General features: G+C 41.5%; 1 protein-coding gene across 3 annotated transcripts in view; it reads left to right on the top strand.

The window, feature by feature from the left end:
- Positions 1–18,414, top strand: part of SEC16B (SEC16 homolog B, endoplasmic reticulum export factor) — a 184,663-nt gene that overhangs the window by 19,581 nt on the left and 146,668 nt on the right. For 2 of the 3 annotated variants that reach the window (XM_069737793.1, XM_069737792.1), the window contains 6 exons: positions 1,282–1,388; positions 1,698–1,809; positions 4,580–4,655; positions 7,796–7,919; positions 10,133–10,287; positions 18,273–18,334. In XM_069737793.1, the coding sequence (XP_069593894.1) occupies positions 1,282–1,388; positions 1,698–1,809; positions 4,580–4,655; positions 7,796–7,919; positions 10,133–10,287; positions 18,273–18,334 (636 nt within the window). The remainder of the gene's footprint in view (positions 1–1,281; positions 1,389–1,697; positions 1,810–4,579; positions 4,656–7,795; positions 7,920–10,132; positions 10,288–18,272; positions 18,335–18,414) is intronic. The other variant, XM_069737794.1, reaches the window with a different exon arrangement.

The raw sequence follows: 18,414 nt of genomic DNA on the forward strand, positions 1-18,414 counted from the left end.
CTATCTATCTATCTATCTATCTATCTATCTATCTATCTATCTATCTATTATCTATCTATCTATCTATCTATCTATCTATCTATCTATCTATCTATCTATCTATCTATCTACAGTATCTATCTATTATCTATCTATCTAGTCTCTCTCTCTCATAATAAACAGCACAAGTCCAGAGTAGTAATTGCTGCACACCCACCAGTTGTCGCTCAAACAACTCTTACGTTAGGAAAATCCAAAGATCTAGGCAGCACTGCAGTAGACTTTTCAGATGCAAAAAATAGTGAATTATTCGCCATTGTGGAAAATAGCAATGTTTCAGCTCATAAGTCCTTGAGCCTTTGTCAAGCAGTGCAAAGAGTGTCAGGGTGGTTGAAGGCTTATCTGAGCCAAAAAGTCTGCTGGTTTACAATTCCATTGTTAGTAGTTTTACCTGGATTCACTGGGAAATTATTGGAACTGAGTGAAGGGATTGGCAGAGGCGAGAGGAGCTAGTTGAGAAATGGATTAATCGAGCAGCAGATTTAAGGACGGACTGGAGAGGTGCGAGAGTGTTGGTTGGTAGGCCACAGAGGAGAATATTGCAGTATTCCAGGCGGGAGATAATGATGGCATTCACTAACTTTTTAGATTATGAGGTTTGTTTTGTCTTTATTCAGTATTAGGAAGCATGATGAGAAGGAGTGTATGGCTGATAGGCACTCTGGTATTCTGGACAGCAGAGAGGTGACATCTAGGCCAGTAGGGAAGATCAGAGTATCATCAGCGTACATGTGGTTCTGAAACCCATGGGACTCTAGGAGTCCCAAGCCAAAGGTATAGATGGAGTAGAGTAGGGGTCCCAGGATAGAGCCTTGAGTTTTGCTTTCTTCTGGACCTGTATACGGATGGTTGCTGGGTCATGGCTGAGGGATTTACACTCACAGTGTCTATTTATCCATCTATCCCTCCATCCATCCATCCATCCATCCTTCCATCCATCCTTCTATCCATCCATCTTTTTACCTATCTATCATTTTTACATTTTCTGTCTACCATCCATCTATCTGTTTGACATATATATGTTTCAGTTGCAGATAAGATGGTGACTGAATAAAGATGACACTAAACCTTTGTTGTTGCTGTAGGGATTTAGCTTTATATGTTCATCTTGTGCCCCTGATGTATCTTGGAGTGTGTTTTTGCAGAAACATATGACTGTTACATCTAATAAGAACATAACTTCAGAAAAAAAAATCTGTCCTCTTCATGCCGTATTTGCTTGACCTCTTCCTATCTTCTCAGGCAGGGATATGATGAAAGATATGGATTTTGCGAGACTGTACATAGAGAAAACTATGGCAACAGAGAGTATAATTATGAGCCTCCAGTTGGTGTTTCTCGAGAGAAAGGTACAGTGCACTTCCTTGTGGCTGTTTTCGGCATCTTAGTGTTTCCATTGCTTTTATAGTCCTTTGAATTAGATTTGTCGAGGACATGTAACCTGCGCTTTTCCTAAAGTTTTAAAATTAGATTTCTGTTTTCTTAACTTAAGTTGCGAAAGGAAGTTCTTCTCCTCGTCTCCCAAATGTATCATGTAACCTACTTTCCTCATTAAAGAGGAACTGCTAAATATTAATTATCTTACAGTCATGGCTGCAGTCATTTCTCAGAATGATTTCTTAATCTATTTATACCTCAGATGTTTCTTCATTTCACAGATGGGAGAAGAATTTACAACAATCAGATTGAGCGCTGGGTGCAAAATTCCTCCAAAACGTGCGCCGGTGACCAGAACCTGGGGAGCGTCCACCCACAGAGAGATGTACTCAGGTAGTGCAGCACCATAATGCCTCCCATGCATCTTCTGGATGGCTGGATTTGTTTTTTCTTATACAGGACACAGCAGCCAATCTGAACAAGCAAAGCTGCAGTGTAAAACATGGGAGAGGAATAACATAGCAGCATGGGCCTCTGATGGGTCAGGTGGGGAATTTCAGACTCCCAATGTACTATAGTTGTACATTGCATAGAATGGTACAGTATTAACACCTTCACGACATGCGCCGTACTAATACTGCGCATGCCATGTCTCCCTCTTTGATGGGGGCTCCGGCACTGAGCTCACATCTTTCCCGGCACATGTCAGCTGTTCTGAACTGCTGACATGTGCCTCTAACAGCTGCGGGTGGAATTGCAATCCAACCACGGCCGTTAACCTGTTAACCCGCTGTCACACTGCATGTGATTGATGGGTCTCAAAAGCAGGCTGTGGGAGCCGGACTAGTCTAGTCACCAGATATGGATTTTTAAAGTCTATTTTGGTATTTCAGAGAAAAATATACCTGTCTGCAATCGATTGGGCAGCAGTTATCAAGTGACAGGTTAGGCTGGTTTCACATTTGCGGTTGAGTCCGCAGCGTATCATCCGCAACTGCAAACGCATGGAAAAACAAATGCAAACGCATGATAATGCTGCGTTTTTCCCCCGCATCAGCATAAGCATGACGGAAAAAAAAATGCTGCATTTGCATGCATTTTTTGCATGCGTTTGCGCTTTTTATGCGCATGCGTTTGATATTTCCAGGAGGGCGTGTCTCAATGGGCGTGTCTAAATCAAGTTCCTGAACATGCGCAGTCAGAAGAACGGAAGCTCATCGAACGCATGCGTACGCAAAGACATGCGTACGCATGCCTTCCCATAGACAGTAATGCGATTTTTTAACGCACTCATCCGCATGAGCGTGCCTGCGCATATATGATGGAAATTTGCCGCCTCAAAAATTGCAACATGGTGCGTTTGCTGCACCCAGCCGCACATCGCGAAACGATGCATGCGTAAGAAAACGCGGGCGAATGCATACAAACGCATGTACCTGCGTCTACAATGTTAAAGATATGAAAACAGGACGCATGCGGATGTATGCATCAGAAACGCTGCGGACATAACCACAGCCTTACTTGTAAGTGCGGCACATAAAGTAAAATACCACATTTACTTACCTCCTAGACCTGTGTCGCTTCTACGATGCCGATGCTGTGATATCCGAAGGTCAGGTGACATTATTATGACGACCTTTGACATGTTGATCACTAACTCTTTATGAGGTAGAGTGGTGGAGTCAGAGGTGCTTGATTCATTAAGAAGATCACTCCTCATAATAAATCAGGTTCCTCCTAAGGCCATGTTCACACATTCAGTATTTGGTCAGTATTTTACCTCAGTATTTGGAAGTCAAAAGCAGGAGTTGAACAATCAGAGGAGAAGGATAATAGAAACACCTCACTACTTCTGGATTTATCAACCACTCCTGGTTTTGGCTTACAAATACTGAGGTAAAATACTGATCAAATACTGAATGTGTGAACGTGGCCTAAAAGTGACACCTCCATGCGCCTCGCCACAAATGAGAAACTGGAGTATGATTTGTGGAGTAAGGTACTCCTCCGCAGCTCGTCATGTATTGTATGCGAAGGCGATACCATGCTGTCACGCCCCAGCTCAGCCCAAAACTGGCGTCAAAAAGCCAAAAGTTGCTTTTTTTTTTCACAGCCTTACATTTCCCAAAAATTGTGAGACATTTCATTGTGTTTTACACCAGATTTGTGTCATAAATACTTTGATAAAAATGGGGCCAAATTGTCTCATTGAAAAGACTGTGAGGCTTAGCGCAAAGTGCAGCTCTAATCGTTAGAGGCTTCTTAGATGATGATCACAATTCCAGATGGTAAATGAGAATGTATACCTCAGATTATTGTAAAGCATGATCCCATTCTCGCCCCTCACCCCCACTTCCTTCCTCGCCGCATATTCTCTGTTTAGTTTCAGAAATGTTAAGATGACTGCAGATTAGGTATTTTTACCACTTGTAGTGTTAGGTTCTTCTCATGTCACCAATTGTCATCTGTTTGTAACAGATCCAGTATAAAAAAAACTGAATCTGTTGCACATTTTGGCTTCCATTTTTCATCCATTTATGTTCCGTTCGTAACCAGAGGTTTCGTTTTAATACCTATAGTCATAGAATCATAGAATCCTAGAATGTTAGGGTTGGTAGGGACCTTTTGGGTCATCATGTCTAACCCCCCGATCAATGCAGGATTCACTATACCATCTCAGAAAGATGTCAGACTCTTGGCCTTCTTTTTCTATAGCACACCGACAGCAGCAACATAGAAGATGTTATACAGCGTACAGAGCTGTGTAGCTGTGAATCCAGCACTAAAGTGGAATACATTAGGTTCATGATTCAGCTGGATTTACCTTTGTCTGGCTGGTCTATCACTATCCTGATTGCTTCTCACTCATCCTCCCCTCCATTATCCATTAAGTTTAATAGTCTCTTTAACCTGACACCTCAGTGGAGCTGTCAGTCCATCTTTCTTTGACCAAGACATATTAAAACTGTATTTTAGAATGGATTGTGCATTCAGAGGCAGGTTGGAAAGGAAAAAATTGTTCATAAGTGGAGAAAGAAACATATTTCACTGATAAGATACATTACAATGTTTCTTATATTCACATGTACTATTGATTTTGCAAAGTTTGTTGAGTGAACAGTGACCATTTAGCTTTTCTTTAACATTTGCCTTGCTTTATAAGGTTGCGCCGCTATGAGGATAATAGGGCCCAGCACCCAGCAGAGAGAAGATGTGATTCTGCGTTGGATAGATTAGAGGTAAGAATTATTTAAAGGGAACCTGTCACCCCCAAAATGGAAGTTGAGCTAAGCCCACCGGCATCAGGGGCTTATCTACAGCATTCTGGAATGCTGTAGATAAGCCCCCAATGTGTAACTTGAAAGATGAGAAAAAGAGGTTAGATTATACTCACCCAGGGGCCGTCCCGCTGCGGTGGGCGTCCCGGTCCAGGGCCTCCCATCTTCTTACGATCACATTCTCTTCTTGTCTTCTCGCCGCAGCTCGGGCGCTGGCGTACTTTGTCTGCCCTGTTGAGGGAAGAGCAAAGTACCGCAGTGCGCAGGCACCGGGAAAGGTCAGAGAGGCCCGGCGCCTGCGCACTGCAGTACTTTGCTCTGCCCTCAACAGGGCAGACAAAGTACGCCTGCAGCGGAGCTGCGGCGTGAAGACAGATTCCCTTTAAAGGATAAAAAAAGTCTCTAGTACAATCATTAGAATTCATCATACTTTTATTAGACTTTTTGCCATCAAATTCTTATTGTGACTATAGTACAGTGTGTGAAATAAGTATCGAACTTGTCACCAATTTTCTAAGTAAATATATTTCTAAAGGCACCATTTACATGAAATTCTCACCAGATGTCAATAGCAACCCATCCAATCCACACAGGCAAATAAATCAAAGCATAGATATCCATAAATTAAGTTATGTGTAATAATGAGAAATTACACATTGAAAAAGTATTGAACGCACATACTGAAATTTGTTTAATACTTCCTACAAAAGCCTTTGATGGTGATGACAGCTTCAAGACGTCTCCTGTATGGAGAAACTAGTCGCATGCATTGCTCAGGTATGATTTTGGCCAATTCTTCCACACAAACATTCTTCAAATCCTGAAGATTCTGTGGACTCCTTCTATGAATTCTGAGCTTTAGTTCCTTCCATAAATTGTCTATTGGATTCAGGTCAGGTTCTTGGCTCAGCCACTCTAGCAACTTTATTTTCTTTCTCTGAAACCAATTGACAGTTTCCTTGGCTGTGTATTTGGGATCAATGTCTTGCTGAAATGTCCACACTCATTTCATCTTCATCATCCTGGTAGGCGGCAGCAGATTTTTATCAAGAGTATCTCAGTACATTTGTCTGTTCATCCTTCCTTCAATTACCATATTTTTTGGACTATAAGACACATTTTTTCTCCAAAAGAATTTGGGAGGAAAATGGGGAGTGCGTCTTATAGTCTGAATGCAGGCTTACCGGGGGGTTGTGGTAGTGGTGTAGCAGCGTCCCTTCCTCAGAGAAATGGCGGCGGCAGAAGTGTCGTGATGCTAAAGCTCGCTGTCCGCGGAGTGCATCATTGGTTTCCCTGCAGCCATCTTCCTGAAACCATGAGGTGCTGGAGGCGGTGCGTTTGCTCAGATTGAGATCTTGGCTGGGCCTCTAGCGCTCCAATTTCCTGAGACTGTGGGCTTCTGCAAAATGGCCGCCGGAGGTCGCGCTTGCGCAGATTGAGGTCTCGGCAGCCCTCAGCTTCAGGAAAATGGCTCGGCTTCAGGAAAATGGCCATTTGAGGCCACTTGTGAGCAGATTGAGATCTTGGCAGCCCTCGGCTTCAGGAAACTGGCCGCGGAGAAACCAATCATGCCCTCGTCTCTGCTCATCGTGAACACCGGGCCACAGCATCGCCACATTTCTGCCGTTGGTATCCTGAGATAGGACCCTGCTCCATGCAACGCACTCTGCTCTTCCTCACTGCCGGCACGGGACCCGCAGCATCGCACCGCTGGGATACCCCAGGACTGCAGCAATGCCCACTTCTGTCGCCGCAGGCTTCCTGAGGAAGGGGCCATGCCTCATGTGACCCCGCTCTACCACCGCCAGCCCTCAGGTAAGATATCTTAAATTCGGATGATAAGACGGACACCCATCTTATAAAAATCTTTTTATACTATTTTCCACACTAAAATTTGCAGCATTTCTTTTGGTCCGGTACGTCTTATAATCTGATAAATACAGTATATGAAGTTTTTCAGTGCAATATGCTGAAAAAAAGCCCCACACCATGATGATTCCCTCTCTTAACTTAACTGTTGGTATGGTGGTTTTGGGGTGATATGTAGTACCGTTTGGCCTCCAAACATGGTGTGTATTATCGCAAACATAGAGTTAAATATTGTTCTCATGTGACCAGATTATATTTTCCCGTACACAGACTTGTCTAAATATTGTTGAGCAAACTTTAAAAGCACTTGAACATGCCATTTGTTCAGCAATGGAATCTTGCATGGTGAGCGTGCACATAGGTGATGAAAATTGAGTGCATTACTTAGTTTTCTTTGAATCAATTGTACCTGCTGATTCCAGGTCTTTCTGTAGCTTTCCACATGTTGTCCTTGGCTCTTGGACAACTCAACTAAATATTATTTTCACTCTTCTGTCTGAAATCTTGCAGGGAGAACCTGGTCGTGGTCGGATTATTTAGAAATTATGTTTTTTTCCACTTACGGATTATGGCCTCAATAGTGCTCACAGCAACCTTCAGTAGTTTAGAAATTCTTCTGTAACCAATGTCATCAGTATGTTTTGCAACAATAAGGTTGTGAAGGTCTTGAGATAGCTCACTGGTTTTACCCATAATGATATGTTTCTTTTGTGTCACCTTGGTAATAACACACCTTTTTAAACGCCATCAGTTGAACCACCTGACATTATTTTTCAAGTGGCAGAATTGGTTTCTAATTACTGATAGATTTCAGCCGGTGTCATGACTTTCCATGGCTTTTTGTACCTCTCTTTCTTCACGTGTTCAATAGTTTTTCCATGTGTAATTTCTCACTATGACATGTAACTCATTTATGAAAATCTATGGATGATTTCTTTGCTTGTGTGGATTGGATGGATTGTTACTGACATCTGGTAAGAATTTCATGTCAATGGCACCTTTAGAAAAATGGTGATGTTTTCAATACGTATTTCAATATCTTATGACCTATTGAAGGCTGCATCCTTTGTTCTAGAATTTGAGGTGGTGACACGGAGATATAGTTATAAAAATCACATTCTTTTGACTATTTTTCTTTATATAAAAAATCCAGGGACTAGTTTTCAGAGCAGGCAACTTTATTCTATGTTGTCTTCAGATATTAGATATCATAGAACCTGCCTATACCTTAGTATTTCAGTTCATCTGAACCCAGTTTGCTGTCCCAGTACCGAGACTCTGGAATGTCATCCAGTAGCTATGAGTTGAGTCAGTACATGCAAGATCCAGCAGACTCCTGGAATCCATTGCAGGATGGTGAGTATTGATTGATATTTATTACGAATTTGAATTAATATCCCTATTTGTTTATGGAAAGCTATTTGCTATAAAAGAGCATTATACTTTCTAATATTATATGGCAGCAATGATAGGTTGTAGCTACTGTACATGGCATTTCACATTCACTGAATCGGCAGCTTTAGTTAACAATATAAGGTAAAGCATAGAGCAATGGTGTAGCCTGAGTTGCTGTGTTTGCTCTCCATGAGTCCCATCCACCGGTCCAGTATTGAACCCCTTATCTCTCAAGCATATACTGTATAATGTAATTTGAGGAAAATACTTACAATATTATAGTTTGCACTCTAACTTCCAAGTTTTTTTTTTTTCTTTAAAAAAACATGAAATATAAAAATTAGAAAGTTATACTTGTAATTTTTTGCAAAGTAACAATTGTATAACCCCAGCCCTATTCCTAACCCTAGCCCTGACCCTAGACATAAGCCTAACCCTAAACCAATCCCTAGCCCTAACCTTAACTCTACTTGCTATAGTTAGAAAAAAAAAAATGTAAAAGTGTCTTGTACTAATGAATGAAGTCAGTATTTAATCATGTGTAGTTGCTCATCTTCTGTCATCTCTGTTACTGTATATGCAGAGCGGAGCAGCCGAGATGAGTTTGTCAACGGCTGCTGTGCTCTACATAAACAGAAACTGAGAAGACAAAGCTTGTCTGGTTATATTGAGCTTCGTAATTTCGTTTGATGCCTATACAGAGCGCAGGAGCCTATGACAAACTCATCTTGCTTGCTGCGCTCTGCATAAGCAATTCTACGTGTGCAATCACTTCATGGCAGTATGCTGGTGCCGATCACATGACAGTGCGGTAGGCTCAGGCAAAGAAGGGGGAACAAAATTTTGAACCCCCTGTGGTAGGTCGGCTCTCTCAGCTGCACACAGTGGTAGACACAGGTACACTGTCTCTTTAGATCTTCCACAGGTTTGTTATATACATACGGCATAAACCAGTGCAAAGCGAAAATAAACTGGGCCTTCGGGCAAAACAGGAAAGCTAAACAAAATGGTGTACAGTCTCTGCAGCTGCCGGAATCCACCTGCTCAGGGTATAACAACCGGGTTCAGTACGGTCTAACACAAATACTTTTCTGGAGCTCCCAGCTCCAGACACACTGAACACCGAATGACTCAGAAGGCTGCCTATTTACCCTCTAAACCCCACCCTTTGAAGGAGATATGGTGAACAGCCTCCCACCCGCTCCCTCTTCAGCTGTTCACTAAAATGCTAAGCCCTTAAAATGGCCGATTAACCCCTCTCAGCACTTAGTGTGCTGGAGCAAACCTCTAGGTTTCAGATCACTGAAGCTAATAGCCTCCGTATCTCCCCTCCAATACTTTGCCAGTGACTTTGTCACCCCCATATACTTTGGTGGCTACTTCCCGCTACATCACTTGCAAGGAGGACTATTACCCAGACACCTTTACAAAAGAGTAAATGGAATACGCATGTGTCTCCTGTGCGTCATACAGGACACTTGAATTCTGTCTGAACGATGCGTACGAGGCTTTGATAAAAAAAAAAAATCATTTCTAAACTTCAGCTGTAAAAAGAACCCGAGCCATTTCATAATATTAAAAACAGCTAAGTGGTGTTTAATAAAAGTTTAAAATGCAATATCATTCGAACTGAAAGACATCAAACAACATTTAATTATGGAAATTAAAAACCCAGGCTATTGAGCAACATATCACAAAGCCAAGAAGGAAATGCTAGATCTCCCCTTTAATCATTACCGTTACTCTCACAGTTCTGTAATACCCAAAAGGCCTTTGCTGCTGAATTATTATACAAATTACCCAACATGCCATCCTTTTAATGAAACCGTCACAAGTCTCGCCTTTCATCTCTGCCAGTCTCAGGTTCTCACAGTAAAAGCCAAGTTAATCTAAGCAATCCAGGACTGGACAAAGCAATTTATGTTGTAGTAGTCAATGCCAGGCCCATACCATTCATTGCGAATTTAATGAATGATGATAGCGGTCATATTGGCACCATGGTGCGTTCCGGTGCATTAACTAAACATAGCAGTCTGGTTCTTACGATGGTATAATAGATAAAATGTGATTTTTTTTTTTTTCATCCTCTTCTATTATTTAGATCGTTGCAGTTTGCTGGAAGATCACTGTATTTGATCCATATGTTCTTTTTTGTTCCCATTTTTTTTTAAAAGACACCTTGGAGAAAACGCCGCAACCAACAGCTCGGATGAAGTTCTCTTTGCCCCACGTCACTGTGTGTTTTGGCGCCCGGGGGCAATTGATAAGAGTTTGTCCTAACTTTCCAGTTGAGGGTCAACCGGCACTTGTGGAGATTCACAGCATCGAGGTAACAAAAATAACATCAGAGAATACAAATCAATAAGTTATGAACACTTGTTATACGGACGTTTATTCGTCTCGGTACTGAATCCTATATACACCGCTGTATTCATTTAGCGGCATTGATTTAAAGGGGTAATTTTTTTTTAATTAAATGTAAGAGATGATTATAACAATGATCTTTCAAATTTACATGTATTAAAAAACCTGGAGTATATTTCCATTTTTTTGTCTTTTTAGCAGGGAAGCTTTGTACTTAGTCCCAAAACAAAAAGAAATATCCTGTGTAGCATGTGACCTGCCTCCTTAACCCCTTTACCCCCAAGGGTGGTTTGCACGTTAATGACCGGGCCAATTTTTACAATTCTGACCACTGTCCCTTTATGAGGTTATAACTCTGGAACGCTTCAATGGATCCTGGTGATTCTGACATTGTTTTCTCGTGACATATTGTACTTCATGACAATGGTAAAAATTATTTGATAGTACCTGCGTTTATTTGTGAAAAAAACGGAAATTTGGCGAAAATTATGAAAATTTCGCAATTTTCCAACTTTGAATTTTTATGCAATTAAATCACAGAGATATGTCACACAAAATACTTAATAAGTAACATTTCCCACATGTCTACTTTACATCAGCACAATTTTGGAACCAAAATTTTTTTTTGTTAGGGAGTTATAAGGGTTAAAAGTTGACCAGCAATTTCTCATTTCTACAACACCATTTTATTTTAGGGACCACATCTCATTTGAAGTCATTTTGAGGGGTCTATATGATAGAAAATACCCAAGTGTGACACCATTCTAAAAACTACACCCCTCAAGGTGCTCAAAACCATATTCAAGAAGTTTATTAACCCTTCTGGTGCTTCACAGGAATTTTTTGAATGTTTAAATAAAAATGAACATTTAACTTTTTTTCACAAAAAATGTAATTCAGCTCCAATTTGTTTTATTTTACCAAGGGTAACAGGAGAAAATGGACCCCAAACATTGTTGTACAATTTGTCCTGAGTATGCCAATACCCCACATGTGGGGGTAAACCACTGTTTGGGCGCATGGCAGAGCTCGGAAGCGAAGGAGTGCCATTTGACTTTTCAATGCAAAATTGACTGGAATTGAGATGGGACACCATGTTTAGTTTGGAGAGCCCCTGATGTGGCTAAACATTGAAACCCCCCACAAGTGACACCATTTTGGAAAGTAGACCCCCTAAGGAACTTATCTAGAGGTGTGGTGAGCACTTTGACCCAACAAGTGCTTCACAGAAGTTTATAATGTAGAACCGTAAAAATAAAAAATCATATTTTTTCACAAAAATTATCTTTTCGCCCCCAATTTTTTATTTTCCCAAGGGTAAGAGAAGAAATTGGACCCCAAAAGTTGTTGTACAATTTGTCCTGAGTACGCTGATAGCCCATATGTGGGGGTAAACCACTGTTTGGGCGGATGGGAGAGCTCGGAAGGGAAGGAGCGCCGTTTGACTTTTCAATGCAAAATTGACAGGAATTGAGATGGGACGTCATGTTGCGTTTGAAGAGCCACTGATGTGCCTAAACATTGAAACCCCCCACAAGTGACACCATTTTGGAAAGTAGACCCCCTAAGGAACTTATCTAGAGGTGTGGTGAGCACTTTGACCCACCAAGTGCTTCACAGAAGTTTATAATGTAGAACCGTAAAAATAAGAAATCATATTTTTTCACAAAAATTATCTTTTTGCCCCCAATTTTTTATTTTCCCAAGGGTAAGAGAAGAAATTGGACCCCAAAAGTTGTTGTACAATTTGTCCTGAGTACGCTGATAGCCCATATGTGGGGGTAAACCACTGTTTGGGCGGATGGGAGAGCTCGGAAGGGAAGGAGCGCCGTTTGACTTTTCAATGCAAAATTGACAGGAATTGAGATGGGACGTCATGTTGCGTTTGAAGAGCCACTGATGTGCCTAAACATTGAAACCCCCCACAAGTGACACCATTTTGGAAAGTAGACCCCCTAAGGAACTTATCTAGAGGTGTGGTGAGCACTTTGACCCACCAAGTGCTTCACAGAAGTTTATAATGCAGAGCCGTAAAAATAAAACAAAATTTTTTTCCCACAAAAATTATTTTTTTTAGCCCCCAGTTTTGTATTTTCCTGAGGGTAACAGGAGAAATTGGACCCCAAAATTTGTTGCCCAATTTGTCCTGAGTGCGATGATACACCATATGTGGGGGGAACCACTGTTTGGGCACATGGGAGGGCTCAGAAGGGAAGGAGTGCCATTTGAATGCAGACTTAGATGGAATGGTCTGCAGGTGTCACATTGCGTTTGCAGAGCCCCTAATGTACCTAAACAGTAGAAACCCCCCACAAGTGACACCATTTTGGAAAGTAGACCCCCTTAGGAACTTATCTAGATGTGTGCTGAGCGCTTTGACCCACCAAGGGCTTCACAGAAGTTTATAATGGAGAGCCGTAAAAATAAAACAAAAATTTTTTCCCACAAAAATTATTTTTTAGCCCCCAGTTTTGTATTTTTCCGAGGGTAAAAGGAGAAATTCGACCCCACAATTTGTTGTCCAATTTGTCCTGAGTGCGCTGATACCCCATATGTGGGGGGGAACCACTGTTTGGGCGCATGGGAGGGCTCGGAAGGGAAGGAGCTCCATTTGGAATGAGGACTTAGATGGAATGGTCTGCAGGTGTCACATTGCATTTGCAGAGCCCCTAATGTACCTAAACAGTAGAAACCTCCCACAAGTGACACCATTTTGGAAACTAGACCCCCTAAGGAACTCATCTAGATGTGTTGTGATAGCTTTGAACCCCCAAGTGTTTCACTACAGTTTGTAACGCAGAGCCGTGAAAATTAAAAAAAAAAATCTTTCCCCCCAAAATTATTTTTTAGCCCCCAGTTTTGTATTTTCCCGAGGGTAAGAGGAGAAATTCGACCCCAAAAGTTGTTGTCCAATTTGTCCTGAGTACGCTGATACCCCGTATGTTGGGGGAAACCAACGTTTGAGCGCATGGCAGAGCTCGGAAGGGAAGGAGCGCCATTTGGAATGCAGACTTAGATGGAATGGTCTGCAGACGTCGCATTGCGTTTGCAGAACCCCTAATGTACCTAAACAGTAGAAACCCCCCACAAGTGACCCCATATTGGAAACTAGACCCCCCAGGGAACTAATCTAGATGTGTTGTGAGAACTTTGAACCCCCAAGTGTTTCACTACAGTTTATAACGCAGAGCCGTGAAAATAAAAAATCTTTTTTTTTCCCACAAAAAATATGTTTTAGCCCCGAGTTTTGTATTTTCCCAAGGGTAGCAGGAGAAATTGGACCCCAAAAGTTGTTGTCCTATTTGTCCTGAGTACGCTGATACCCCATATGTTGGGGTAAACCCCTGTTTGGGCACACGGGAGAGCTCGGAAGGGAAGAAGCACTGTTTTACTTTTTCAACGCAGAATTGGCTGGAATTGAGATCGGACGCCATGTCGCGTTTGGAGAGCCCCTGATGTGCCTAAACAGTGGAAACCCCCCAATTATAACTGAAACCCTAATCCAAACACATCCCTAACCCTAATCCCAACAGTAACCCTAACCACACCTCTTACCCTGACACACCCCTAACCCTAATCCCAACCCTATTCCCAACCGTAAATGTAATCTAAACCCTAACTGTAACTTTAGCCCCAACCCAAACTGTAGCCCTAGCCCTAACCCTAGCCCTAACCCTAGCCCTAACCCTAGCCCTAACCCTAGCCCTAACCCTAACCCTAGCCCTAACCCTAGCCCTAACCCTAACCCTAGCCCTAACCCTAGCCCTAACCTTAGCCCTAACCCTAGCCCTAACCCTAGCCCTAACCCTAACCCTAGCCCTAACCCTAGCCCTAACCCTAGCCCTAGCCCTAGCCCTAACCCTAGCCCTAACCCTAGCCCTAACCCTAGCCCTAACCCTAGCCCTAACCCTAGCCCTAACTCTAACCCTAGCCCTAATGGGAAAATGGAAATAAATACATTTTTTTAATTTTTCCCTAACTAAGGGGGTGATGAAGGGGGGTTTGATTTACTTTTATAGCGGGTTTTTTAGCGGATTTTTATGATTGACAGCCGTCACACACTGAAAGACGCTTTTTATTGCAAAAAATATTTTTTGCGTTACCACATTTTGAGAGCTATAATTTTTCTATATTCTGGTCCACAGAGTCATGTGAGGTCTTGGTTTTTGCGGGACGAGTTGATGTTTTTATTGGTAACATTTTCGGGCACGTGACATTTTTTGATCGCTTTTTATTCCGATTTTTGTGAGGCAGAATGACCAAAAACCAGCTATTCATGAATTTCTTTTGGGGCAGGCGTTTATACCGTTCCGCGTTTGGTAAAATTGATGAAGCAGTTTTATTCTTCGGGTCAGTACGATTACAGCGACACCTCATTTATATCATTTTTTTATGTTTTGGCGCTTTTATACGATAAAAACTATTTTATAGAAAAAATAATTATTTTTGCATCGCTTTATTCTCAGGACTATAACTTTTTTATTTTTTTGCTGATGATGCTGTATGGCGGCTCGTTTTTTGCGGGACAAGATGACGTTTTCAGCGGTACCATGGTTAGTTATATCTGTCTTTTTGATCGCGTGTTATTCCACTTTTTGTTCGGCGGTATGATTATCAAGCGTTGTTTTTTGCCTCGTTTTTTTTTTTTTTTTCTTACGGTGTTTACTGAAGGGGTTAACTAGTGGGCCAGTTTTATAGGTCGGGCCGTTACGGACGCGGCGATACTAAATATGTGTACTTTTATTGTTTTTTTTTTTTATTTAGATAAAGAAATGTATTTATGGGAATAATATTTTTATTTTTTTTTTCATTATTTTGGAATATTTTTTTTATTTTTTTTTACACATTTGAAATTTTTTTTTTTTACTTTTTTACTTTGTCCCAGGGGGGGACATCACAGATCAGTGATCTGACAGTTTGCACAGCACTCTGTCAGATCACTGGTCTGATAGGAGTGCAGGCTGCTTCACAGTGCCTGCTCTGAGCAGGCTCTGTGAAGCCACCTCCCTCCCTGCAGGACCCGGATCCGCGGCCATCTTGGATCCGGGGCTGGAGGGAGCAGGGAGGGAGGTGAGACCCTCGCAGCAACGCGATCACATCGCGTTGCTGCGGGGGGCTCAGGGAAGCCCGCAGGGAGCCCCCTCCCTGCGCGGTGCTTCCCTGTACCGCCGGCACATCGCGATCATCTTTGATCGCGGTGTGCCGGGGGTTAATGTGCCGGGGGCGGTCCGTGACCGCTCCTGGCACATAGTGCCGGATGTCAGCTGCGATAAACAGCTGACACCCGGCCGCGATCGGCGGCGCTCCCCCCGTGAGCGCTGCCGATCGCATATGACGTACTATTGCGTCCTTGGGAAGTAAAGCCCACCCCACATGGACGCAATAGTACGTCTAATGGCAGAAAGGGGTTAAAGGCACATTTATAAGATTATCTCCCCACAGCAATATTTTTTTAAACACATCCAATTGTGGAAATTATTATTATTCCAAGATCTATTGATTAAAATAAACTTTTGTTCGCGGGACTACCCCTTTAAGTCTCCACCCCCTGGTCAGCACTGTTCAGTCCTCCCCACATCCTTTTTGTTTCACCCCTGCGCTCACAAGACTGCCTTCCCGCTGTGACCAGCGTGCAGTCATTTATATCTTTATCATTTTTTACATATTCCATGAAAATCTTGTTATTTTTTGTTGATGTTTAGTTGTGCCGCTCGTCTGTTATTCCTCTTGGAAAGGTATGAGCACATCGACAATTACTATTCCACTAGTTTAAAGGTTGTGTCCATACTATTTTTGATATTGTCCAAAAAATCGCACACACATTTTTTGCATAAATTTCCAGGAGGAATAATTGAAGTGCTCCAAATTTTTTTATTTCATGTGTCTATGGCATCAACTATTGTAAAAAGTGGGTCCTGTGTTATCTACTGTTCACAGAAGTGTTATGAATCATTGTACAGGAGGAGGAGGAGGTGAGCTGTGACAACATCACCATCATATAATGGAAAATTGAAAACAACATAAAACAAACAAAAAAAAAAACATTTAACATAAAAACTTGATTTAAAAAAACAGATAATTTTCTGATGACACATTCTTTTTAAAGGGGACCTCTTGCCCCAATAACACTATTTATCTGCAGATATAGTGGTAATCTGCAGGCAAATAACTTGTCAATCCCGTTTTGCCGGTTTACTGGAAACACAGCTGCAGCAAGAAAATGAAGTGATATTCTCCTTGCAGCTGCTGACTTTCAGTCATCGGGGCGGTGCAGGGAAGGGTAACTGTCTCTGCTCACTAAACTGTAATCGCGCCCCGGTACCGTGATTGACAGGCCACTTTGCAGCGTGTGTGTGCAAAGCAGACTGTCAATCAATGTAGCGAAGGTTGATTACAGCCAATCTGAGTATGTAATGAGCGGTGATTGTAACGTTCCTTGCATTGTTCCGATTGGCCGAGAGTGGGTGCAGGGAGAATGCGATTTCATTTTCTTGCTGTAGATGCGCTTCCATTTTTTACCTGCAGATTACCACCTGTGTTTTTCTCTGTAGGGGATCCTTACTTTAGGGAAGATGCTAATAGTCACATTTTATTTATTCAAATGGTATATAAAAATTCAGAGTCATTGGATATATTACGCAGGATCATATTAAAGAGCCTATAAACATTAACTAAGGGTTAAAAGTTGAAGAATATTTATCATCACTGTGGATCTTTATTGCTCTGAGTTATATAGACTTCATGTTAAGATAAATTCTATAATGGAAGAAGGTGGTGTCATGTCTTACCAGACCATTAAACATATCTCGCCTGTACTTAACCCCTCCAAGTAGGAGCCTAAGGTCAAATTTACATATTTAGCTCTTACTGCACATTATTACTGGTGACCTCCGGCAATATATAAATATGGCTTAATGAGTACATTCACCTTTGAGTACCATTTCCATATAGGTATAATATACTTATAAAGTCGGACAGCGTTGTAATACATTTCATTACTTAAGTTGTACTACTTTTTTTTCTCACCATTCTTTAGCCAATTGTCTTCCAGAGCTGCATTCATAATTCAGTCATTTTTCGGGTCGGGATAGAAATATATTGTGACCCGAAAGGAGACGTGATCACATTTCAGATTAATTCAGCGCAGTAAAGTGCTTAACTCTGAGCTTAGATCATAAGAAAAATTGCAGTTGGACAAAACCGAGAATAAAATAAAAAATTACTACAGTTCTACATGTTGACGCTTATCAATCAAATCACACTCACAGTGTCCGTGTCCAGCTAAGAAATTTGCACAATTTAAATTTGTTTTTATTTTTTTTTCCATTACCGAAAAACATTTATTTGATAGGAATAGTGACAAATAATCAGGACCCTTTTGTCGTGTTCACACGTTGCAGCTATTTGTGAAAAATGGTGCCGCAAAAAAAAATGCAACTTGACCATAATTTGATGGCTACATTATAATTTTGAAAATTTTGGTGTCTAATGATTCATTCCTTGAAACATTCGGCAGGTTCTGTATCTCCCATTTATTGTAATTAAGAGTTACCACATTTAGCTATAGTAACTACCTTTTTGTTGGAAATGGGAACCATTTCTCCATCTATGGGGTTTATGTTTGCGGGTGAACCTCCTCCTTCCCTTAAGTTACCTTTCCCTCTTATCTTTTATAAATCTATTATTTTTGGTTTAGGTTTTTGAATAAAGTGGTATTCCAGTTATTCCAAGTCATCGCCCATCCACAGGACAGGTGTTAACTACTAAATCCCCGAGGTCTGACCACTGAGAACTTAATGGTCACCTCAGTAAGGGAAGTTCCCCGTATTGGCTGTTGTTGTGGGGAGAAGAGGTCGGATATGTGAACATTTCCGATATCTGGAATTCTCCTTTAATTTTACATGAAGCAGAATACATCTCTTGACTGTGACTCATTTGCTTTGTCTCTAGATTCTGCTTTGTGATACTTTGGAACAAGAGGAGATGAGAGAATTTCCAGGTCCTATGCAGAGGTGAATGATTGAAGAGAATGTATTGATTACAGTGTATGCTAAAAACACCCAACCAACTAAACAATCAATCAAATAAGACA

This window comes from Ranitomeya imitator, chromosome 8 (assembly GCF_032444005.1).
Source record: "Ranitomeya imitator isolate aRanImi1 chromosome 8, aRanImi1.pri, whole genome shotgun sequence".
Classification (NCBI taxonomy): Eukaryota; Metazoa; Chordata; class Amphibia; order Anura; family Dendrobatidae; genus Ranitomeya; species Ranitomeya imitator.